Raw genomic sequence first — 26,141 nt, 5'->3', positions numbered from 1 at the left:
TGTTCATGTGGAAGCTCAGATTTTCTCGTCTTCCACAAAATCTGTCAGTTGTTGTACCTGGAGTGCCAGGCTCACTCTCTTCATTGTCAAGACATTGTCTACTAAATACCCAACTCTGAATCCTCTGTTTGCTAGTCATTCTTTTAATTTAAAATGGTGTTTTATGAAAGAAGAAGAAAAAAAAAACAACAGTCCTGCTTGTAACTGAGTTGCCCAGGTGCTTTTCCTCAAGACAGCTAATGTCCTTCCTATAGCACAGAAAGGCCTTAGGCACACTTCCCATTTGGTCACAAAGAACACTAAAAACTTGTGTGCTCAAGAGTCAAGGTTTAATACGATTAATAACTTTTTACTGCTTCAAAAAGGGTGTTCTGAAGTGAAACCGGCTTGTCTTTTAACCTTCAAACGCGTGGAGGTGTAGAATAGTGGCTACTAATATCGCTTGATGCCGCTGCCTTAGTTCATCCGGAGGTGCCAACACTTCTACTCACACAACATAAAAGGAAAACAGTGTTTTAATCTTATCGCAAAAATTGTTTTAGCCTCATAGACCCCTGAAGCAGGATCCGCATAGGCATCTAGGGACTACACTTTGAGAACCACTCAGCTTGTTACATACTATCAGGCAAAGAATACAGACAGCCACCCATTAGAAGTCGGCATCGAGTTCCTGATTTAAAAGCAAGCCCGAGAAGTCTTATTAAAAGTAGAGCAAGGGAAATTTCCTGGCAGGCCAGTGGTTAGGACTTAGCGCTTTCACTGCCAGAGCCCAGGTTCAATCCCTGATTTGAGAACTAAAATCCCACAAGCCACGCGGTGCTGCCGAAAACAAAAAACGCAGAGCAGAATCAAGCGCGGGACATCTGAGCTGCAAGGCCACCGGCAGAAATCCTATCTGCAAAGGTGGAGCCTCATTGGCTTCAGAAAGTTTTTTACTCCATCTATGAACTTTTTAGACTCAGACTTACCACTCTGAGAAAACTTATACCTAAAATCGGCTTGCTTCCACTTAAGGGAATGTTACTGACAGCAGGCCTTCTTGGTTCTGTAAACAAACTTTGCAAGCCTACATCTTCCTAAGGGCTAGAGAGGAGGATGAGAATCTAGTGCCGGTAGAGGGAGCTCGTGCATGTCCGCTCCTGGTCAGTATCAAAGAAGTGTTGTTAATAATTTTGGTAGAAGGACCTAATTTTTTTCTTGGTGTCCTACCGCTGACCTCCCACAGAGAGAGGAAGGGAGGGATGACCTACCTCCCCCATCTCAACTGTGGAAAGAAAGGATTTCTATACGGAGATGGGATCTGAGGGATCATGGGCAGCAGGACAGCAGTGCAGAAGCACACGCATGCACACGCACACACACGCACACTGAAAAACTTAAAGAGCCAGGGCTTGGCCAGGAGGGCACAGGGCTGAGACACAGCTCTTTGGGAGTGAGTGCAGCGGGAGGTGATGACAAGAATGCACTGAAGGAAGGACCTCGCCCAGCACTGGTCAACTCTGAGGGGCTAGAGGATGAGGGTCTGGGGTACAGCAAGTAGCTCGGATGAAACTTTCTCCTCATCTCCAACCTAATTAGGTAATGGATATGCATGCAAAACCAGGAGAAAAGGGGCTTCCGTGGCATGGTGGTCCAGTGGCTCAGAATCCACCTTCCACTGCAGGGGCGCAGTTTCAATCCCTGGTCAGGGAACTAAGATCCCCTGTGCTGCATGGTCCAGCCAAAACCAAAAAAAAAAAAGGAGGAGGAGGAGCCAAGTGATGAGCACAGATGAGTAGCATGGACAGATGTGCTTTGGACCAGGGAGGAAACCAGGAGGTTTTGCCAACTGAAACCATTAGGAAAGCAAGGAAAAATGCCCTGACTGTGTAAAATCCACCAGGGCTATCATTTAGAGAGCTTTACTTGTGCCAGATCTTCTCAGCTGTGATCTCATTTAATCCTCCCCCTAGTCTGACAAGGCAGCATGTGGGACTTATTTCCATTTTGCAGATGAGGTAACTGAGACACAGGAAGGCTGGATAACTTCTTGCTCTTTCTTTCTCTCTAATTTGGCTGTGCTGAATCTTAGTTGCAGGATGCAGGAACTTCATTGCCACATGTGGACTCCTAGTGGCAGCATGCGGAATCTAGTTCCCCAGCCAGGGATGGAACCCAGGCCCCCTGCATTAGGAGCACAACATCTTAGCCATTGGACCACTAGGGAAGTCCCTGAGTAATTTCTTAAAATGATGCTGCCAAGAAGCAGCAGAACAGAAACACAAGTCCAGGTCGATCTGATCCACAGGCCCATCCTTGAGCCACTACACTGCTCCCTCTGTTTGGCAGAAGCACAGGTCCCTGTGTGCCCAGCCCAGTGGCCCAGCTTATTGGGCATTTGCAGAAGATAGCCGCAGTCTCTTGGGGACCTGCCACCTGCATTCAGGCAGGGAGAGGGCAGGCACAGCACTCCCGCTGTGAAGCAGTAGGGACCTGTCAGTGATTCCAGCTGGGTCTGTCCTGACAGCTGGACCTGCGCTAGCAACGCCAGCTGCTGCCCAAGAAGAGGCTGCTGCTTTCTGTGACCCCCTGTCCTGGGCAGGTTCCTCCGAGCACTTTCTAAAGCAGCTGCTCAGCTCTGACTGCGTCCTTGCCTTTATTTGGCCCAGCGAGAAGGGCAGAAATTGCCTACAACCAGCTGGAGGGAGCTGACCGCACCTTTGAGAGCAGACTGGCTGTGGGCACAGTGGCACTCAGGAGTCCTGGCACAGACCCTGGCCGGGAGGAGACCTCAGCAGATGACTGCAGAAGACACTTCTCGGCTGGCAGGCAGGCATGGCCATCTGAGAGGGGGACTGAGGGAGGCCTGAGCAAGCCCCCTTTGCTCAGTCACGTGTTCGTGGAGTTTCTCAGGCCGGATCCCATTGCAGAAGCTGGGAACACAGCAGCTTCCATGACGGATAAGACCCCTGATGTCAGAAACTTAGCAGGGGGGAGACAAACAGTGCAGAAGCCCCCCAGTGAATCAGGCTTTCAGGTATCGGGGTAGCATTTCCCAGGAAAGCAAAGCACAGGAAGGAGTGGGAAGAAAGTGTTCTAGGAAGACCCCCAAGGGGGAAAGATCTTAAAGGCAAGAAACTGAGAAAACCAAGAGACGCAGCAGATGGAATGGTTCAGGGGTCGGTGCGTCCTGGAAACTTGGGGAGCATGTGCCTGCTTGTAGGCTGTGTGGAGGGCTGCCTCTTTACCCCGGGAGAAATGTGAGAGCCAAGGAGGAATTTTTAAACAGGAAAGTGACATGATATGATTCTCATTTTAGAAATATTACTCTGGAAGCAGACTCTGGAGAATAGGCAGCCAGGGGATCATTATCTATCTTTCAGTAATCAAATTTATTGTTGGATGGGGAGACAGATGTGTGTATATATATGAATGTATCTGCATGTGTAAACAGATGAAATGCAAGCTCAGAGAGGTGAGGTATCTACATATGTAATCAGATGGTAAAGAGTCTGCTTGCAATGCGGGAGACCTGGGTTCAGTCCCTGGGTCAGGAGGATCCCCTGGAGAAGGACATGGCTACCCACTCAGTATTCTAGCCTGGAGAATTCCATGGACAAAGGAGCCTGGCAGGTTACAGTCCCTGGGGTTGCAAAGAGTTGGACACAACTGAGCAACTAACACTTCTATCTTCTTCTCTATATGTTCAAAATGTACTGAACAATTCAAAGGTATTGGAGCCAGGCACTGCTCCAAGGCTTTCCACAAAAACTCTCATCTAATCATCATAATCATTTCAAGGTGAAATAATTATCAACTCCATTTTACAGATGAGGCAACACAAACTCAGAGAGGGTAAGTAAATTGTCCCAGGTCACACAGCTATTAGCTAGTGGAGCCAGGATAAGAGCCTCAGCTTCCTGGCTCCTGAGTTGCCTATGCTCACTCAGAGGTCCCCCTATGGACTCCTGGTCTGGAGTTGGGGTTCCTGGAAGGTGGCCACCCTCCTCATCCTCCACCATTCAGTAGGTCTGAGAGTCCTCTGAGGGGCCCTTATCAGCACCACAAAGCTCAGAGTGGAGATGCGGAACCATCCATTTGACACAGCTCCGTGTGGATTTTCATGTGAGGCAGATGTGTGCTTTCGCTAGTGCTGAGGCTGAAACAGAGCATTTAAATGCAGATCAATGCAGAGGTTGACCCACTGTAAATGCTCTGGTAGTTCTAAGGCTGGCAGGGCAAGAGTGCAGTCTTCTAAAGGGTCCCTCTGGGGCCCAGGCTGCAGGCTACAGGCAAGTTTGGAGTTCAGAGTGTTCGTGAAGGGCTTCCTACAAAGAATGCTTTCCCACACAACTGCATCTGCATTTCTGAAGGGAAACCTTTTGATTCTGCATCTTCTGAGCCTCAGTGCCAGATCACCAGGGATATTCTGTACTTAAAACAGCTCCCTCACTGCTCCCACTCAGCTCCACAGTGCCAACTGCAGTGACGCCTTGGGAGTTCTGGGGTCTTCATCACACAGACGACGTTTCCTGAGCATCTACTGCCGGCATGCGGGACGCTGCAGTGAGCGAAAGAGACTGCGTTCTGCCCCCATCTTCACAGTCACCCAAAGGACGACGCCAGTCAGCGTGGGGGGGGGTGTCGGGGAAGCAGTGCTTGAGCCACGGTCTTGGCGGCAGTGTGACTTCACCGGACGGGGGGAGAAGAGGGACCAGCAGGTGCAAAGACCTGACTGCCCCACCAAACAGAGCGGGGGCGTTCCAGGAGGGGTGAGGTCAGCGGAGCTCGAACCAGCGGCCAGGGGAGAGTTTGCTGTAAGGTGAACCAGAGAGGCAGGCAGGGGGGGATTTCGTGTGTTAATTTGGCCAGGCTGTGGTGCCTAGTTATTTGGCAAACATGAGCTAGACGGTGCTAGGAAGACAGTCTGTAGACATAATCAACATCTACAATCAGTGTACTTCGTAAGTAAAGGGGGTTATTTTTCTAATGTGGAGGTGGGCCTCACAAAATCAGGTGAAGGCCTTAAGAAAGAAAAACTGAGGTTTTCTGGAAAGGAGGGAATCCGGCCTCAAGATTATAGCGTAAAAATGCTGCTTTAAGTCTGCTTGCCTGGCCTTCCATAAAATAACTTCTCTCATCGCCCTCTCCCTCCACGTACGTGTATGTGTGCATATAATATGGTCATGTTTCCCTACTGGTCACTTTCTCTGGAGAATCCTGGCTGACACTGGACAGACCATAGAAAGCTGTGCAGGATTTGGGCAAAGGTGGGCAGCTCTTCTCCAGCAAGCTATAGGAGACGGAGGACTTTAAGCAGGAGGGAGGCCGAAACAATCAACACAGCCCTACCCACAGCCAGGCTGGCACCCAGGGGCCAGGTGTGGTGGGCTCCAGGGGCCCCAGTATCAGCTGTGTCATGCTGCCCATCCTGCAGGGTCCTGAACCTCTTTCAGACAGGTGAGGATGCTGTCGGCACCCCTGAATCCCAGTGGCCATTCATGCATTTCTTCAGCTGTTTGGCAGATGCGTGCGTTTATGGAGCATGGCCTGCCCTACCCATCGAAATGGGCTGGACTCAGGGTGTTCCTTGACTGTGGTCCTACAGCAGCCTTTCTCTAAATTCATTCATTCAACAAATATCTGAGGCCCTACCATGAGCTGAACACTACACTATGGCTCCTCCATCCATAGGATTTTCCAGGCAAGAGTACTGGAGTGGGTTGCCGTTTCCTTCTCCAACTATGAGATATAGCAGGAAACAAAACTGGCAAACCCGCTGCTTCGTGCAGCGTACGGACGTCACCAGCGCTGGTGACAGAGCCGACCAGTGTCAGCAGGCCGAGCGTAGCCTGTTGGGCTGAGGTGGCCAAAACTGAAAGCAAGAGGACGGAGTGGGGAGGTCGAGCAGCACAGCGCCACTTCTCAGGCCCCGAGTCCAGCAGACCCTGGTTTCTGTACTTCCTGCTCACCTCTCTGGACCTCAGTGTTCTCACCAACAAAATGGATGGAAGTACCCAGCAAAACACACGTTCACACCCCCAGCTTCGGAGGACAAATGAGATAATAGACCAGAGTCTCTGTCCCAAAGCACTGTGGCAAACATCTCAGCAAATGTCGGTGAGATTTGTTTCGGCTTAGTTAGTCTTCTTGTCACTGTGTTACCTGCGACAAGATAACGCAGGTTAAGTAATTTTCCCAGAGCCACACAGCAAACCCAAGCCACAGGCCCAGCCTCAGATGTGCCAGCCCCAGGGCCTACGGTGAAGATCCCAGCAAGGAGGCTTGGAGTATTCGGGGATCTTAGTCTGGGTTTCATCTTAGATGCCTCAAGTTTGCCAAGTAATTGTAGCTAAACAACTGAAGAGAGTGAGAGAATGAGCTGAAGAAGAGGGTGGGAGATTACTGCCCCGCGAGGCCAGACTCCCCCCAGCCTCGCCCTCCCTGGGGGCTCATTAGTCTCCCTCCAGCAGAGACGGCTTCTGGCCCAGTGCCTCAACCAGCCTTGCTCACTCACCCAGCTCCTGCCTCCCAGCTTCCCTCTGTGCCACACTGTCCACAAAACACTTCCTGCAGGTGAGCGGGCGGCGGCCCAGTGCAGCCTGTCTCCCCTCCTTCAGCCTGAGCAGGCCCCGGAATCCCACCAACCCACAGCCTCCCTGCCCAGCAGAGAGAGCTGGAACCCTCATCTCACTTGCCTGCCTCTCTGCTGCCATCACCTGATGAGGGGCAGGGTCAGTGTCCACAGAGTATAAGTGTCCTGCAGGTGATGCTGGGGAAGAGGCATTCGGGAAGTTTCCCCAAACACCAGCCCCGCGCCTGTCTGCAATCATGGTCTCTCCTTGCCCTTTGGATTTTAACTGTCTTCAGTCAGTCAGTTCAGTCGCTCAGGTGTGTCCTATTCTTTGCAACCCCGTGGACTGCAGCACGCCAGGCTTCCCTGTCCATCACCAACTCCCAGAGCCCACCCAAACCCATGTCCATTGAGTCAGTGATACCATCCAACCATCTCATCCTCTGTCATCCCCTTCTCCTCCTGCCCTCAATCTTTCCCAGAATCAGGGTCTTCTCAGATGAGTCAGCTTTTTGCATCAGGTGGCCAACGTTTTGGAGTTTCAGCTTCAGCATCAGTCTTTCCAAAGACTATTCAGGACTGATTTCCTTTCAGATTGACTGGACTCTCATGCGTCTCTCTTCAGCTGTCTCGAGGCTCCTGTTTGGGGTGGAGGGTGGCTTTATGTTTTGTTTCGTAGCTGCGCTGGGTCTTCGCTGCAGCACACAGTATCTTCACTGTGGCATGTGGGATCTAGATCCCCGCCCAGGGATCAAACCTGAGCCCTCTGTTTGATCTGAGTGTGGAGTTTCTTTTTCTATAAACTTTTTATTTTGCATTAGGGTATAGCCGACTAACAATATTGTGATAGTTTCAGGTGAACAGCAAAGGCACTCAGTCATACAGGTACACGTATCCATTCTTCCCCAAAGGGAATGCGGCGTCTTACCCACTGAACCATCAGGGAAGTTCCAGGTTTGGATTTTAACTGAGTGATAGTTAGCATTCTGTATTAGTTTCAGGTGTATACCATAGTGATTCAGTATTTTTATACATTATGAAACGATCACCCCAGTAAGGCCAGTTACCGTCCACCCTCATATACAATATTATTCACTATGTTCTTTATGCTGTGCGTCTCCTTCCCATGACTTTTTTCTTTTAATAGTCAAAAATGTGTGTCCTCTAATCCCCTTCACTTACTTCATCTAGCCTCCCTCCCCTCTGGCAGCCACCAGTTCTTTGCATCTCTAAGTCTGTTTCCGTTTTGCTTGTTTTGGTTTTTAGATTCCACATTTAAGTGAAATCATAGTTTTTGGCCTTCTCTGTCTGACTTCTTTTAATTACATAATATCTATTGGGCCCATCCATGCTGCTCAAATGGCAGAATCTCACCCTTTTAAGGCTGAGTAGTTATCCCTTGTATATGCGCACCCCATCTTCTTCATCCATCACCAGTCAGTGGACACCTGGTTTGCTTCCGTGTCTTTGCTGTGGTAAAGAAGGCAGCTGTGCCCATCGGGCACCCATATCTCTTCAGATCAGAGTTTCTCTTTTCTTTATATAACTACTCAGGAGTGGAGTTGCTAGATGTATGGTGGTTCTATTTTTAATTTGGGTCAATGGTAAAGGACCTGCCTGATAATGCAGGAGATTTAGGTTTGATCCCTGGGTCGGGAAGATCCTTCTGAGAAGGAAACGGCAACTCACTCCAGTATTCTTGAGTGGAAAATTCCATGGAAAAATCCATGAACAGAGAAACCTGGCATGCTACCGTCCATGGAATGGCAAAGAGCTGAATACAACTGAGCAACTGGACACACACGAGTGACCCCTTTTCTCCACATCCTTTCTGACCCTTGTTGTTTCTTGACTTTTTTTTTTTTTTTTTACAATTTTGAATTAATTAGTTTTTGACTGCTCCGGGTCTTTGTTGCCACGTATAGGTCTTCTCTAGCTGCGGCAGCCGGGGCTGTTCTCTCGCGGCGGCGCCCAGACTTCCTGCCGTGGCTGCTCTTGTTTCAGAGCACAGGCGAGAGCTTCCGGTCGTGGCAGTGCTTCCACTCAGCAGCCGTGGCACACGGGCTTCGTTGCCCTGTGGTGTGTGGAATCTTCCAGCACCAGAGATTGAACCCACGTCCCCTGCATGGGCAGAAGGATTCTTAACCACTAGACCCCCAGGGAAGTCCCTTGCCTGTTTGGTAGCGGCCGTTCTGACAGGTGGATGAACTGCCTGCCTTGTGATCTGCCCCAGACTGGCCTCCCCCACCCACCAGACTGGCCTCCCCCGCCTTCTTCCCTTCAGCTTCACGGCCCTCCCCAGGCTCCACGCTCCTGTGGGCACTGCATCCTTGGCTGCACTTTCTGCAGTAAGCCGGCGGCATTCTCTATCGTAGCATCTTGCTCCTTTCCTCCAGAACACACGTTGCAGTTTGTAATCTTCATTACTTTGTGTGTGTGTGTGTGTGTGTGTGTGTGTCTTTCTCTCTCTCCTTCTCCCCCTTCACCTCTTCCATGACCCCATACACACGTTAAAATTTTAAATGCCAGAAAATAGGACCAACTCAGCCTTATTCACCAGTATATACAGTACCTGGTACATTTCAGTTTCCCAGTAAATATTTCTGCCTGAATAAAATGACAGCATCAGTGAATATGTTTGTCTTAGCTCCTCTGCCTGAGGGCATAATCTAAATGTGTGTGTGCATGTGCACACGTGTGTGTGTATGTGTATGTGTGCGTGTGGCTGAATTTTACGCAGATGGTCAAGCTCCCAGAAGGCAGAAATGGGGTCTGGTCATGTTTGTATCTCCCCCAGCATCTAGCAGAGTTCTCAGCACAGAATAGATACACAGCAGAACCTGAGGATCAAAGGGACATTAACTCAACATGCCGAGGCAACCAGAGGCCACATGGGGCCCTCCCTAGCGTTCTGTGCCATGAGGATCCCTTGGGGCCAGTCACGGGGATAAAGTCACTTGGCCTTAAATTGTGGTACCACCCATTTCAACTTGTCCTTAGAGCTAAGCCCCGTTTGGTCATTGACAAACTGGCATGTGCATGCTGCTTGCTCAGTCGCGTCCAACTCTTTGCGACCCCATGCACCATAGCCCACCAGGCTCTTCTGTCCATGGGGTTCTCCAGGCAAGAATACTGGAGTGGGTTGCCATGCCCTCCCTGCAGGGGATCTTCCCAACCCAGGGATTGAACCTGCGTCCCCTGCATCTCCAGCATAGCAGGTGGTCTCTACCCACTGAGCCACCTGGGAAGCACTGACAAACTTACCCGTATCCTATTTTAACCTATTTTGTCCCATTCATTCATTTTGTGATGGGTCTACTGGAAGCCTGACAGTGTGCTGCTGCTGCTAAGTCGCTTCAGTCGTGTCCGACTCTGTGCAACCCCAGAGACGGCAGCCCACCAGGCTCCCCCGTCCCTGGGATTCTCCAGGCAAGAACACTGGAGTGAGTTGCCATTTCCCTCTCCAATGCGTGAAAGTGAAAAGTGAAAGTGAAGTCGCTCAGTCGTGTCCGACCCTCAGCGACCCCATGGACTGCAGCCTTCCAGACTCCTCTGTCCATGGGATTTTCCAGGCAAGAGTACTGGAGTGGGGTGCCACTGCCTTCTCTGCACCTCATTACTCAAGATGTGGTCTGTAGACCAGGAGCTCCGCCATCTCCCAGGAGCCTATCAGAAGCGCAGACTCTTCAACCTGAAGGCAGACTTACTATATCAGAATCTGCCTTTTAGGAAGATGCCAGGTGATTGACGTGTACACTGCAGGTTGAGAAGTCCTGCTCTAGAAAAAGATAGACGCAGTGTTTGCCTTCATGGAGCCCAAGGTGGGCAGAGCATCCGTGAAGAGCAGCAGCTGGAGGTTGACTATTAATGAGAGAAGAAAAAACTCTGAGAGCTTTATATCAAGGGAAACTCACCCAGGAGATCAGAGCAGGCATTAAAAACCACCTGAAAGTTTTGCTATTTTGTCCTTAAAGCAGCAGGAATCTCAGGGAAAAGGGTTTACAGCAAGGGTGGGAATGAATGAATTGGCCCACGTCCCCTCTCAAGGGTAGCAATTACCTTTGTGATTCATCCTCAAACAAGACTGCCTTCTCTGTCTTCAGCCACATGCACGTGTCTGATGAGTAGGGTGGCACAGGACCCCAAAGTCCAGGCAGGTCTAGGCTCAGCCTCTGTCTGTCCAGGAGGAGTCTCCTGTTGATGCACCCTTATTCTGAACCCTGGCCCTTCCTGTGTGGTCATCCTGCTGCGGACCATGCCCAGGGTTTCAGGTACATGCCTGTTTGCTCAGTTTTGAGATGTACATCAGAGATGCTCAACATGGAATTAGGGTTCTGAAGGTGAATCCTGACTCAGCTCTCCACACCCTCCAGTAGCTAAGTAGAGGCCATAGGGAACTGTGGTAAAGACTGGAGTCAGAGAGACCTGGGTTCAAGTCCTAACTCAGCCATTGCTCACGTTGTGACCTTGGGCAAGTGTTTCAACCTCTCTGAACTTCTGTCAGAATCTGTGAATCCCTGCCACGTTAAGGATATTGTGAGGGCCAGGTACAAAGTGCGTGCTTTATTCAACAAATAATTTCTTGAACACCTACTGTGTGCCACTCTGTATACTGTCTGGGGCCTTCAGTTCAGTTCAGTCACTCAGTCGTATCCGACTCTTTGCAACCTCATGAACTGCAGCATGCCAGGCCTCCCTGTCCATCGCCAACTCCCAGAGTTTACTCAAACTCTTGTCCACTGAGTCCGTGATGCCATCCAACCATCTCATCCTCTGTCATCCCCTTCTCCTCATGCCCCCAATCCCTCCCAGCATCAGGGTCTTTTCCAATGAGTCAACTCTTTGCATCAGGTGGCCAAAGTATTGGAGTTTCAGCTTCAGTATCAGTCCTTCCAATGAATATTCAGGACTGATCTCCTTTAGGATGGACTGGTTGGATCTCCTTGCAGTCCAAGGGACTCTCAAGAGTCTTCTCCAGCACCACAGTTCAAAAGCATCTATTCTTTGGCACTCAGCTTTCTTTTGGTTCAACTCTCACATCCACACATGACTACTGGAAAAACCGTAGCTTTGTCTAGACAGACCTTTGTTGATAAAGTAGTGTCTCTGCTTTTGAATATGCTATCTAGGTTGGTCATAACTTTTCTTCCAAGGAGTAAGCGTCTTTTAATTTCATGGCTGCAGTCATCATCTGCAGTGATTTTGGAGCCCAAGAAAATAAAGTCAACCACTGTTTCCCCATCTATTTGCCATGAAGTGATGGGACCAGATGCCATGATCTCAGTTTTCTGAATATTGAGCTTTAAGCCAACTTTTCACTCTCCTCTTTCACTTTCATCAAGAGGCTCTTTAGTTCTTCTTCACTTTCTGCCGTAAGGGTGGTGTCATCTGCATATCTGAGGTTATTGATATTGCTCCTGGAAATCTTGATTCCAGCTTGTGCTTCATCCAGCCCAGCATTTCTCATGATGTACTCTGCATATAAGTTAAATAAGCAGGGTGACAATATACAGCCTTGACGTACTCCTTTCCCTACTTGGAACCAGTCTGTTGTTCCAGGTCCAGTTCTCACTGTTGCTTCCTGACCTGCATTCAGATTTCTCAAGAGGCAGGTCAGGTGGTCTGGTATTCCCATCTCTTTCAGAATTTTCCAGAGTTTGTTGTGGTCCACACAATCAAATGCTTTGGCATAGTCAATAAAGCAGAAATAGATATTTTTCTGGAACTTTCTTGCTTTTTCGATGATCCAGCAGATGTTGGCAATTTGATCTCTGGTTCGTCTGCATTTTCTAAATCCAGTTGAAGTTCACGATTCACATACTGTTGAAGCCTGGCTTGGAGAATTTTGAGCATTACTTTGCTAGCATGTGAGATCCATGCAATTGTGTGGTAGCTTGAGCATTCTTTGGCATTGTCTTTCTTTGGGATTGGAATGAAAACTGACCTTTTCCAGTCCTGTGGTCACTGCTGAGTTTTCCAAATTTACTGGCGTATTGAGTGCAGCACTTTCACAGCATCATCTTTTAGGATTTGAAATAGCTCAACTGGAATTCCATCACGTCCACTAGCTTTGTTCATAGTGATGCTTCCTAAGGCCCACTTGACTTCGCATTCCAAAATGCCTGGCTCTAGGTTGGTGATCACATCATTGTGATTATCTCGGTCGTGAAGATCTTTTTTGTACAGTTCTTCTGTATATTCTTGCCACCTCTTCCTAATATCTTCTGCTTCTGTTAGGTCCATACTATTTGTGTCCTTTATTGTGCCCTTCTTTGCGTGAAATGTTCCCTTGGCATCTCTAATTGTGCCCGTCTTTGCGTGAAATGTTCCCTTGGCATCTCTAATTGTGCCCGTCTTTGCGTGAAATGTTCCCTTGGCATCTCTAATTTTCTTCAAGAGATCTAGACAAGAGCCCTGCCATCATGGAGGTTAGCAGCCCAGTGGAAAAGCATCCTTAGTTGAACAATCATGCAAATAAATACTAGATGACAAATGTAGTTTTAGCTTTGAAGTGGCGGGTGTGGGGGGCGGGGGGGTGAATAACTATGAGAGAGCAAAACAGAGACCCAGTCCAGCCTGGGAAATCACAGGAGGCATCTCTTTGCCCAGCATGACTCTGCACCTCTCTTTCAGGTACCTGGAAGGAAACCACTTAACAGCTGTGCCCAAGGAGCTATCCAGCCTCCGACATCTGACACTCATGTAAGGAGCCCAGCATCAGTGGGACATCAGTGGGATGCTTAGTCTTCTCTCCTAGGGGAGCTGAAGAAACGGGTACAGAGGAAGGGGAGGACGGCACTGCAGCTGTTGGGGCGTTCCTGCCCTTCTCCCTCTGGGTGGAGCAGCAGGAGACAGCTAGGAAGAACAGGCCAACCACATACGCTGGGCCTCACCCAGTGAGGACTGCACACAGAAGCACCCAGAGCCCAGCCTCCGTAGCCACCTGCGTCACCTCCCTCCTTGCCTTTGGAGCCTCTGACCTTCCGGGCTCCCAATTAAATTCCTGAGATCCCTTAGTCTTCAGTTTCTTGCAAGCAGTGGCTGCACTCAGGATGGCCAAAAGCACAAATTTGCCTTTTCTTCTTCCTGCTTCTTTAGTTACTCAGTAAATGTTCTAAGTTCTTTGTTGTATAGTTTGTAAATCATGTCTGTCTCTTTTGCGACTTCATGGACTGTAGCCCTTCAGGCTCCTCTGTCCATGGGATTTTCCAGGCAAGAATACTGGAGTGGGTTGCCATTTCCTTCTCCAGGGCATCTTCCTGACCCAGGGAGATAGTTCAAATTGAGACTCCTTCAGGTGGGAGCTGCCACTGTCTCCAAGTCTGCCAAAACCCAGGAAAACCCCTGAAGGAGGAGCAGGGCTGCTAGGCGTGAGTGGGGTTCAGGAAGCTGGCTGGTCCATGAGCTCTGTCTCTCAACAGCCTCACTGCCTCGCCAAGAGGGCAAGCAGGATCCCTGGGCAAGTGGTAGTTGAAAGATGCCCCATGTGCTAATGGGCAGGGAGCCCTGGGCAATGGCCCTGGACCTCAGCTGATGGTAGGAATCATCACAATACTTTAGGCTTTGTTTTAAACACTGATGCCCAAGCCCACACTGGACTAGTTAAATCAGAATATCTGGCCATGAAACTTAGGTCTCGGAGGACATAAAGCCCCCCAGCTGATGCTAATGTACAGCTGATGCTGAAAACCACTGCTCTGGATATGTATCCCTGGTGAGAAGCTGGAGCTTGCAGTTGGCAGAGGATCACACTCCCACCAACCTCATTCCCTCTAAGAAAGAATGTGACAAGATGGGAGAAAATGAATGCTGGGAGAGAGGGAAGGTGGAGGGACTGTGAAAGCAAGAACTGATCAAGGGGAATAAAAAGCTCTAGAACAAGAAGAAACTGATATCTTGTGCATTATGTTTTGCTGCTAGAATAAATTTGATGAGTAGACAGCTGTATAAATGGATGAATGAATAAATGGCAGTTACTTGAATGACTGATTGAATAAATCTTCAATTAAAAATGAACATTTGTACTAATGAGTGGATAGGTGAATAGATGGATGGGTGGATAGATGGATGGATGGGCAGATGGGCAGTGAGGTGAACAGGTAGATGGACAGACGAACGGGCGGATGGATAGATGGGCTGATGGACAGATGGGAGGATGCGTAGATGGGTGGATGGATGAGTTGGGTAGATGGATGGATAGGCAGACAGAAGGTTGGACTGATGGACCGCTCGGTGAATGAGCAGATGGGTGGACAGACAGATGGGCAGATGGGTGGATGAATGGGCAGATGGACACATGGATGGATGAGCTGATGGACAGATGGACTGATGGACATATAGGAAGATGGAGGAATGGATGGATGGCTGGATACATGGATGGATTGGAAGATAAGTGGATAGACAGATGGACAGGTAGATGGATGGATGGGTGGATAAACATGGGATGAGATGGGAAGATGGGTGGATGGACATATGGACAGGTGGGTGGATGGATAGATGGGTGAGTGGGTGAATGAATGAATGGATGGATGCTTGGGAGGCACATGTGCATGTGTGGAGGTTGGGAAGACCCCCTTCGCATGCAACTAACAATACAATGTGACCCTTCTGTTTTCTTTTCCTAGTGACCTGAGCAACAACAGCATTGGCATGCTGACCAACTACACCTTCAGCAACATGTCTCACCTCTCCACCCTGTGAGTACAGAGAGCTACTGCGTTTAACATGGGCTTGGCACAAAGTGCATCCTTCCGCTGTCCCTCAGGCTTACGTGCTCTGCTCTAGTGATCCTCAGGACGGTGGCTGACCCAGCAAAGGGCAGACCTTCATCATCAGAAGGGAAGCAAAATAGGTCATAACTCTGGGCAGGTAGAAAGGGGTTGGCACCGAATTGCTTCTGAAGTTCATGTCTGGAATACCTTCTGTGATTTGTGAATTTTCCCTACTCAATTATATCTTGCTCAGACCCATTTGGACTTCCCTCATGGCTCAGACAGTAAAGCGTCTGCCTACAAATGCGGGAGACCTGGGTTCAATCCCTGGGTCAGGAAGATTCCCTGGAGAAGGAAATGGCAACCCACTCCAGTATTCTTGCCTGGAAAATCCCATGGACGGCGGAGCCTGGTGGGCTACAGTCCACGGGGTCGCAAAGAGTCAAGACACGACTGAGCAACTTCGCTTTCAGACCCATTTATTGCCATTAGCTCTGTGCACTGTGAGCACTCACCATCTGACAATAGAGGGAGATGACGGCAAAGCTGGTCAGGGGCCAGCCTGCTAGGAGCCCAGGAGGAAACGGGGAGATGGAACCGTGAGCTTCTGGAGTGGCAGGGGATGCTTCTCTTCCCTTTATCCTCAGGGTGCTTTCTGCCAGTTTATTAAATTGGTGAAGGTAAAGAAACCATTTGCTTTGGCTGGTGCACAGTGTGGACTCTCATGCATGCGGCAATAGCTGAGACTAGGAGGGGCCAACAGAGCCTGTGTGTCCTTTTCCACAGGATCCTGAGCTACAACCGGCTGCGGTGTATCCCCGTCCACTCCTTCAACGGGCTGCGGTCCCTCCGAGTGCTGTGAGTACCCCAGTGAGCCGCCTTTGACTTAGACTTCGCTGGTAACGGCAGACAGGACTGAGCACTCTATTCCCTGCTTGCCGTTACTCAAAGCCCACGTCCCTCCCCACCCAACACTCGTAATTTGCCCCATGGGGCAGAGAGAACTCATGCTTAGGAGTCAGTCGTTCCTGGTTCCAGCCCACTTCCTCTTGAGCAACCTGGTGCACATCACTAACCCCTCTTGAGTTCCTACTTCTTATGTGCAAAACGGGATCCATAGCACCTGCCTCGCGAGGATTAGGATCTGTAGTTACATGTGATTATGCTCCGCATCCCAGCAGAGCCGAGTAGGCAGTACTTGGCCTCTCTTCTGATGGTCATTATTTCACAGCCAGCCCCCTTGGCTTCAGAAGGGCCATGTTAACAATGCAAACCTCTGCAAGGAAACTGAGCTCCTGCCTCAGAGAGCCAAAGCTGGGAGCCAGCAGCCAGGGCCCACGCACACACAGCTTTCTGTTTGGAATGGAGTCGACTCACAGAGCTCTTCAAAGTTTTAATAAGTTGTTAACGTTGAAATATCAGGAGGTTTTTTTCCTATCAATCCTGACTTCTATATACGCTCTTGGAAAATGGAGAGACCTGGCCCTCCCAGGTTCCCCTCTGCGTTCCTGCAGGGCTGAGCAGTCTCTGTGCAGTCAGCAGCCTCCACACCAACGCACCCCCCCCCCCCCCCCACCAACTTAGCTCCGTAGCCTGGCTGGGCTACGCATGGGTAGGGGACAGCCAGCTGAGGTAGGTGACCTCTGAGCAAAGGCGAGATGGCCGTAGGGTCCCTTGCTTTCCAGGCATGGCTCTGCCCCTCCCCAGATGTGTGTCTTCTCATCCATGAAATCAGATAGTGAGGGCAATTGCCTCACAGAGTCTTACGAGGATTAAATGAGATACTGTGTGTAAAGCACTCAGCACGGCTCCGTCCATGAGAAGCACTTTATATGCGTTTGTTATGGCTGTTTTCACATCAACACTTGCCACGGCAGGAGTGGCACCTCACTGCCACCCCTCACCCTGGGCCCTTTGTCACCTGATTTTTGTGCTTTGCCATATTGCACCTGTTTTCTTGGCAAGGGAGGATCCTTTGAATGATATTCCTGTGAGAAGAGAGATGCCAAACACTCTGCTCCCAAACCTATCAACTTCTTACCCTTTTGGACTATTATGACTATTATAATCATAGCCATATTTTACAGGGCTTTTTGTGGTCATTGCCTCATGGAATCTTCTGCAAACAATGTTGTGAGAGTGAGAGAATTATACCCATTTTAAAGATAGGAAAACTGAGGCCCAGATTGGTACCATCACTGGACCAAAATTCAGCGGTCAGGAGGTTGCAGAATCAAGCTTTCTGACTCAGAGCCCCAGGATCCTTCCCAGGACCCAGTGATGGTCAGCAGACAGCACCCAACAAGTGGGTCCGTTCATGAGCCTCCAAGCTGATGTGATTTATTGAGGCCCACAAAACACCAGTGGCAGCGACAACTCCCACCACATGTCATCTGTGCTGTTATTAAAAATCAATTCTCTAGGGGCAAAAAAGTGCCCGCGCTGACAGTGTGCAATCTGTTATTGTCACTTATTTATTATCCAGCTTCTCAGGGGAGCTGGAGAATACAAGCATCAGCAAAACCATCTCCCTGTTTCGACCTGAATACAATGGGGCTTGTCTCACTGGCCGGGACTACAGCTGGACCTGCTGCCCCACCACCCCTCAATCCCAGCTTATTGACCCCCCACAAGTCTTCTCACTCTGGGCATAGATGGGCTGCCATGGGTGGGACCCACCATCTCAGTGGGGTCTGTGTCCATGTGTTCATAATTAGAGCCATTCTGGTTGGGGCAGCTCAATGTGTGAAAGGGAGAAAGAGGTTTGCCTGTCCATCTGTCTGTCGACCAGGATGGTGGGGTGCGCAGAACCCCCTGCCCAGGATTTCCTGCTTCCTCAGCACCTCGTTGGTGTCGTTCCAGGACCAGAGCTGTCATTAGTTCACCAGGAGTCCACAGACACGTCCAACACACTTATGTTTGTCTCTTGACTTCAGAACGGGTAGGCTTTTCGCAGCATTATTTTAGAATGATGGGCTCTCGAACAGAAAAGGGGATCTTAGAGGCTCTCATCCAAACTGTCTACCTCAGTGGGGAGCAACCATTCTCTGCATAAGGGCCAAAGCAGGAAAAATTAAAATGTTTATGGGCTACATTTCTTTTAAATATTTGTATCCTTTCTTGCAGTAATTGCACACCTAGGAATTTTTTACGAAAAAATAATCCAAAAGGAGAGAAAGGTTCTCTGCATTAAGACCTTAGTTGCACTGTTATTTTTAACCTAAATTTTAAATATTACTCAGAAGGGCCATAGTGGGAATATATAAGGAAAGCATGGTGCGACCGCTCGGTGAAGTACAATTATTAAAAGAGGCAAAGAGGAAAACTGGAGAGCGGAGTGGGAGCCTGTTTACTACACAGCGTTATGTGAAAAAGGAAACCTAATTTGGGTATATGTTACAATTATAACTGGTAAACGTTGATAACCACAAAGGACTATAAGGGAGCATGGGTAAATGAAAAGAACCATTGAAGGCTAACTTGGTAACATCAAGTCATTTCTGTAATAAATGAAGACAGAGGTAAAGATGAATGAAAGTAGTAACATTTATAATTTAGAGGGGTGGGAAACAAAGTAGGCTTTTTTTAAAGGTTTTTTTGGGCACTGGGTCTTCAGAGCTGGACACCTCTGTTGTGGCGAGCGGGGGCTCCTCTTGGTTGCAGTGTGGTGGCTTCTCCTTGCTCTAGGCGTGCGGACTTCGGCGGTTTGGCGCGTGGACTTCGGCGGTCGCGGCCGCGGGCTCTAGGCGGCACAGGCTCCAGTAGTTGCAGCACCCGGGCTCAGTAGTTGCGGCTCACAGACTCTAGAGTGCGGGCTCAGAAGTTGAGGTGCACAGGCTTAGTTGCTCCATGTGGAACCTTCCCAGACCACATATCAAATCGGTGTCCCCTGCATCGGCAGATGGATTCTTCTCTGCTGCACCACCAGGGAAGTCCCAGATAGGGCTTTTAAAATAAGTAATTGTAGTATCAGTAGCTGCATGTGGACATTTGTATATTCCTTTCTCATATCTAAAGGATTCCATTAATTTGATTAAAACTTCAGAAATGATTCCAGACCCTGGGATACTGGCAGTTTGGGATGAAGAAGGAGGATGAGCAGCAAGGTCTAGCTATAGAAAAAGGCCAAAAAATGTTCTGGAAAGCAGGAAGAAAGACCTGACATTTATGAGAGAGGGGGAGAGAGAGAGAGAGGCGAAATGAGAGGAGAGAGATGGAGTTTGTGTGTGTGTTGGCAGATGGATATGAATATATTTCAGATAGTACATTGGTCGAGAAGCTTTGGAGTACAAAATATTGTGTGAAAATATGCTTTTCCTACCTGACTCCTAATCTAAAAATAGCTGGAAGAGAACTTTCCCCCAGACATTCTAGACCTTGGGGGAGCCGCCTGTTCCCTGATCTTTGCCCCACCCCAAGCCACACGCGCTGAGTGCGTGTGGTCCCAGCTGTCATCGCCCAGTCACAGGAGGGCCACCTGGAATCAGCGCCGGGAGGACTGTGTCAGTGTGGGCTTGTGAGGAAGCCAGCGGGCCATTGTCATTCATCATCCTCTGTATTTTTAGCTCCTAGTCCCTGAAGTAAGTCCCTGTGCTTGCTGCATATGCACCCAGGGCTGCTCTTCACTGCTCAGCTGACTGTATGGGCCCTCCCTGCAACATCTCTGTGAAGGGCCCCATTTGCCCTCTGCTTGATTACCCTCAGAGACCAAGAACTCACTCCCTTCCAGACAACCGTATTCCTGGTTTTTGGCCGTGTGACATGTGGGATCTTAGTTCCCTTTGCCCCCTGCAGCAGAAGTGTGCAGTCTTAACCACTGGACCACCAGGGACGTCCCCGGCTGGGGACCAGATACTGAACATCAGACAGTCTTGGAGAGCCAAAAGGTGACTCCTTGTGACCTTCAAACCATGGCCCTAGTTTGGCCCTTTTTGGTGGCCACACACAAAAAAAAGTTTAATTATGATTTTTAGAAATCAGGAGTGAATCTCAGAAATCATCCTGTCCAAACCATTCATTTAAAGACAAGGAGACAGATTCAGAAAGGTTGAATGCCTTGCTCAAGTTCATTCATTTATTCATTCTTTCCTGAATGCCCACTGTGAGTTAATGCTATGCTCAACACTGGGAGGAAGAGGGTGGAAATAGCGAAGGTAGCAGTTTATGCTTTCAGAGAGCACATGGTCTAAGGGGACACAGAGCAACTGCCAGTACTGGGTGATGCCTGTAGGAGAGCCACAGGGATACAGGAGAGGCACTCACGCCAGTGCTGGTCATCAGCAAGACCTTCTGATTTAAAAAGAGTTCTCACTGCTGACATTTATTAAACGCTGACTGTGCACTGCACACTGGGCTCGACACTTCTGTTACATTGTCATATTCACTCTTCCATCAACTCTAGGAAGAATATACCACTATTATCCCCATTATCCAGATGAGGAAACACAGGCTTGGCAAGATTGAGTAGCTTTTCCAAAGTGACACACCAGGAGAGTCAAACTGGAATTTGAACCCAAGACTGTTTGCTGTCTGAATTACTGCTGTTAACTTCTGTTCTGAAGGCTGAGTCTGAAATGTCAGAGCGAGATACCTAAATTGGGATGGAGTAAAGAACACTCTGCTGCTGCTGCTGCTAAGTCGCTTCAGTCATGTCCGACTCTGTGCGACCCCATAGACAGCAGCCCACCAGGCTTCCCCGTCCCTGGGATTCTCCAGGCAAGAATGCTGGAGTGGGTTGCCATTTCCTTCTCCAATGCATGAAAGTGAAGTCGCTCAGTCATGTCCGACTCTTAGCGACCCCATGGACTGCAGCCTACCAGGCTCCTCCGTCCATGGGAGGCAGGAGAAATATACATTCTCTGGACAAGCCTGGAAGTCGGGAAGGACGTGTGTGTGAGGAGTGTATACAGGAAACTCCATGAGCAGCTGGAAGGTGGCTTCTGGGGGTGGGGGCAGGGTGGAGACTGCTGACTAGTTACAAGATGGGGGCAGGACCAAGGCTGGAACCCGTGTCTCTTGGCTTCCAGCCTATTGCTCTGTTTACCGCCTTCCATCCTGCTCCATTGTGGGTTACCATCTGTTTATTTATTTGGCCACATGGGGCCTTAGTTGTGGTGTGTGGAATCTCTAGTCGCAGCATGTGGGATCTAGTTCCCTGACCAGGGATCAAGCCCGGGCCCCCTACATTGGGAGCTTGGCATCGTAGCCACTGGATCACCAGGGAAGTCCTGGTTATCATCGATTTTTATTGCCTCTCAATTCAGACTTTTCTTGAAGACTGGAGGTGGGGGAGGGTATGTGGCCTCTTTAAAAATAGATTTTTATTTCCTACCCAGAGAGGGCTGGGATAAGAATTAAAGAGTGGGATGGCATGAAAGATATGGGCAGAGAGGTAAGGCACACGGGGCGGCTCTGCCAGAAGTCACCGTGTCTGCTGGAACCCCTCACGGGGCCCCTTGGGAACAATAGGCTGCAAGGCTTCAGGCTTCCACCTTGGGTGAGTAATGCCTTGAGAGGGGTGGCCCCGGTGTGTCTGAAAACAGGGAAGGTAGGAGTTGGGAGAGTGTTTGCAGTAATCCTGACTGACGCGAGGGAGGGCTCGCTGTGTGCCGGCCCTGCATCAGCTGAACCATCCGTAAATCCTCGCTTAGGAAGCAGTATATGAGATCCCTTCCCGAATGAAGGCAAAGACAACCAGTTCAAACTACCTTTGACAGAAATAGAGACTGTATCAATGCAGGGAACTGAAAAATGCAATAGTAGGTATTAGGTTCTAGGGCCGGATGCCAATACCCCGGGGGTACTGTCAGAAATGCACCTCTTTCTGCCTCACAGAGTGAAACTGCCTCTGTCCTCATAATTCCAAGGAAAACCCCAGAAATGTCTCCATTGACTTGCTTAGGTCACATGCTCAACCTCAGAGCAATCACCATGCCTCCGATTGGGCAGACCTGGCCCATAGCTCTGCCCACAAGGCCAAACCACTTGGACTTAGAGGTGGGGAGGGGTGAGTCCCCATGGAAGAGGGAGGAGCTGTTAACAGAAAAGAGGTGTTTGATGTTGATCAACCCATATCCCTAAAAATATCTACTACAAATTGTTTAGTTGCTAAGTCGTGTCCAACTCTTTTGTGATGCTATAGACTGTAGCCCGCCAGGCTCCTCTGTCCATGGGATTCTCCAGGCAAGAATACTGGAATGGGTTGCCGTTTCCTCCTCCAGGGGATCTTCCCAACCCAGGGATCAGTCCCGTGTCTCCTGTGTCCCAGGCAGGTTCTTTATCACTGAGCCACCAGGGAAGTAGATATTAAGAACGCCTCCATTTTAGAGATGAGAAAACTGAGGCACAGAAAGAATACGTCAGTTGTCTCAGTTACGCAAGCATTGATTATCAGAATAAGGATTTGAACCCATGTTTTCTGGCTCTAGACAGCTCCCAGGTCACCTGGGAGTTGCCTTGTTTGCTCAGAAGAGAATTCACCCGCCCCATCCCACATTCAGGACAAGGGCAGTTCATGTCATCTGTTATACAGGCCGTGAGCATCACCTAATTATGCAGATCCAGGTTCAGGCGATGAAGAACTGGCAGGGAATGGTTACGCCCTCCTGCCGCCTTCCTGATGTTCTCACATGCATCCTGGAGTTCCCCAGGCTGCTTGAACACCACCTGAGAGTCAGGTGGAAAAAAGGAGCACCAGGCACTTGAAGATGAGTCATGTCCAGTTCAGAGTTGCTTGCCAGCACCCACCCCACATCACCCTCTCCCTGCCCTCCCCACCTCCATGAGGTATAAGGGAGAACGACAGAGAAAAGTGCTCCCCAGGAGGGCGCATTGGTCCCACTCCCCTGGCATCCTTTAAGAGGGTGACTGGACATGCGAGAGTCCTTCTTTGGGGGCCAAACCAGAAGCCAGAACCTGCAGCGTAGGCAGATTTCTGTAGCATCCCAGTAAATTACAGCCCCATTACTTGGCAGTTTATAGAGATCTCAGCGGCTCAGCTCATAATAAATGGGAGTGTGACTTGCAGGAGTCACAGGACCAAAGCTGCCTTTGGGTCATTTGGTGTTTTTAAATTAGAGCTTTGTGCCTCTCCAGGGGCCCGAGCAACATTCGGAAACGATTAACAGTGGGGTTGGGTGCATTTGCTTGCAAACAGCAAGCAGTCCTGAAGACATCCAAGTTAATAGCAGTCCGGAGCCACTCTGATTCATACGTGACCACATGGATTAGAGACTAAATGATACTGATGGATATGTGAGGAAGTGCTTCAGCCCCTTCTTATCCGGGAAGGTGAGAAGCTACACGAACACTGTTTAGAGGACTGGGCACTTTCATCCTGTTGTCCTGGCTGCCTAGGCATTGAGGACCACTACTCAAGGAGATGAGGGATGGAGGGGAAGGAGCTTATGGTAATGAGGAGAGCAACGCGGGACAACCAGCTGTGGTCTGGAGGACCAGGGCAGCAGCATCACCTGGGAGCGTGTTAGAAATGCAGAGTCCACTGAATCAGAATTTCTGGGAATGGGGTTCAGAAACGTGCGTGTGTATTACCCGCAGCGCTCGGTCAGCTCAAGATGCTTTACTTGTTATTAAGTATAATTAAGCTCACATCTATATTCCAGCTGAAGACCCAGGGCAGGCTAACATCAGCTAACAGGAAAACAAAAGAGCAGGTTCTTAAGTTATTATCCTGTTTACACTTCCACAGTCAATGTTAATCACCCCTCATTCAACTAGGGCTCCCTTCGCAGCCCAGGGGATGGTGCCCAGCAGTCACCGAGGAAACCTTTGAGTTTCTGTGAATATCCTCCACCTTGCATTTCCCAGGCCAGACCCAAACTGAGTCATCAGCATGGGGATGTTTTTTTTTTCTTTGCAGTGGATGACGCATCCCTCCATGGGGAGATAGCCCACGAATTGGGGATTCAGTCGTGTTGTTACTTGAGCAGCAAAACCATGTTCCTTCAGCTTTTTCACAGACCTGTTCTCCAGGCATTTATTGAAAGCTCAGTGTATCCCCACCCTGCAAATGAGAATAGCCCCCAGTTACTGCACCACAGAGTGGAGAGAGGTGTGATTAATGCCAAGCAGGTTGCCTGGCCCCTCAGACATACTGTCAGATAATGCACATAAGAGTGAGACCCACGTATGTGTGTGGTTGATGCCAAACCCTTTCCCATAAAGATGAATGTCCAGCTCCAGGGAATCTCTCCAGGGGCTGAGTGCCCCCTTCCCTCTGCCTCCTTAGCTGGGGTTGACAGCAGTTCTCAGTTCAGTTCACTCGCTCAGTGGTGTCTGACTCTTTGTGACCCCATGGATGCAGCATGCCAGGCATCCTTGTCCATCACCAACTCCCAGAGCTTGCTCAAACTCATGTCCATCATGTTCGTGATGCCATCCAGCCATCTCATCCTCTGTTGTCCCCTTGTCCTCCCACCTTCAACCTTTCCCAGCATCAGGTCTTTTCCAGTGAGTCAGTTCTTCGCATCAGGTAGCCAAAGATTTGGAGTTTCAACTTCAGCATCAGTCTTTCCAATGTATATTCAGGACTGATTTCCTTTGGGATTGACTGGTTTGATCTCCTTACAGTCCAAGGGACTCTTAAGAGTCTTCTCCAACACCACAGTTCAATTCTTAAGTGCTCAGCTTTCTTTAAGTCCAACTCTCACATCCATACATGACCACTGGAAAAACCATAGCTTTGACTAGATGGACCTTTGTTGAAAAAGTAATGTCTCTACTTTTTAATATGCCGTCTAGGTTGATCCTAGCTTTTCTTCCAAGGAGTAAGTGTCTTTTAATTTCATGGCTGCAGTCACCATCTGCAGTGATTTTGGAGCCCCCCAAAATAAAGTCATGGCATCCAGTCCCATCACTTCATGGGAAATAGGTGGGGAAACAGTGTCAAACTTTATTTTGGGGGGCTCCAAAATCACTGCAGATGGTGACTGCAGCCATGAAATTAAAAGACCCTTACTCCTTGGAAGAAAAGTTATGATCAACCTAGAGAGCATATTAAAAAGCAGAGACATTGCTTTGTCAACAAAGGTCCGTCTAGTCAAGGCTATGATTTTTCCAGTGGTCATGTATGGATGTGAGAGTTGGACTGTGAAGAAGGCTGAGCGCCGAAGAATTGATGCTTTTGAACTGTGGTGTTGGAGAAGACTCTTGAGAGTCCCTTGGACTGCAAGGAGATCCAGCCAGTCCATTCTGAAGGAGATCAGCCCTGGGATTTCTTTGGAAGGAATGATGCTGAAGCTGAAACTCCAGTACTTTGGCCACATCATGCGAAGAGTTGACTCATTGGAAAAGACTCTGATGCTGGGCGGGATTGGGGGCAGGAGAAGGGGACAACAGAGGATGAGATGGCTGGATGGCATCACTGACTCAATGGACATGAATCTGAGTGAACTCTGGGAGTTGGGGATGGACAGGGAGGCCTGGTGTGCTGCGATTCATGGGGTTGCAAAGAGTCGGACATGACTGAGTGACTGAACTGAACTGAACTGAACTGAAAATAAAGTCTGTCACTGTTTCCACTGTTTCCCCATCTATTTGCCATGAAATGATGGGACCAGATGCCATGATTTTGTTTTTTTGAATGCTGAGTTTTAAGCCAACTTTTTCACTCTCCTCTTTCACTTTCATCAAGAGGCTCGTTAGTTCTTCTTTGCATTCTGCCATAAGGGTGGTGTCATCTGCGTATCTGAGGTTATTGATATTTCTCTGGGAAGTCTTGATTCCAGCTTGTGCTTCACCCAGCCCAGCATTTCTCATGATGTACTCAGCATATAAGTTAAATAAGTTAAATATACAGCCCTTCTTTCTGTCTCCTGAGCTGGGATTGATAGCATTTCTCAATCCCCCTTAAATCTCTC

The 26,141-nt window shown here is 49.2% G+C and overlaps 1 protein-coding gene across 1 annotated transcript in view; it reads left to right on the top strand.

Moving 5' to 3' along the window:
• Positions 1 to 26,141, top strand: part of SLIT3 (slit guidance ligand 3) — a 719,057-nt gene that overhangs the window by 641,762 nt on the left and 51,154 nt on the right. The window contains exons 21-23 of the mRNA XM_052659044.1: positions 13,187 to 13,255; positions 15,178 to 15,249; positions 16,051 to 16,122. Coding sequence (XP_052515004.1) covers positions 13,187 to 13,255; positions 15,178 to 15,249; positions 16,051 to 16,122 — 213 coding nt within the window. The remainder of the gene's footprint in view (positions 1 to 13,186; positions 13,256 to 15,177; positions 15,250 to 16,050; positions 16,123 to 26,141) is intronic.

The sequence above is a fragment of the Budorcas taxicolor genome, chromosome 20, assembly GCF_023091745.1.
Source record: "Budorcas taxicolor isolate Tak-1 chromosome 20, Takin1.1, whole genome shotgun sequence".
NCBI classification, from domain to species: Eukaryota; Metazoa; Chordata; class Mammalia; order Artiodactyla; family Bovidae; genus Budorcas; species Budorcas taxicolor.
Note: the sequence above shows the minus strand (reverse complement) of the source record. Positions and strands in the feature narration are given on the sequence as shown.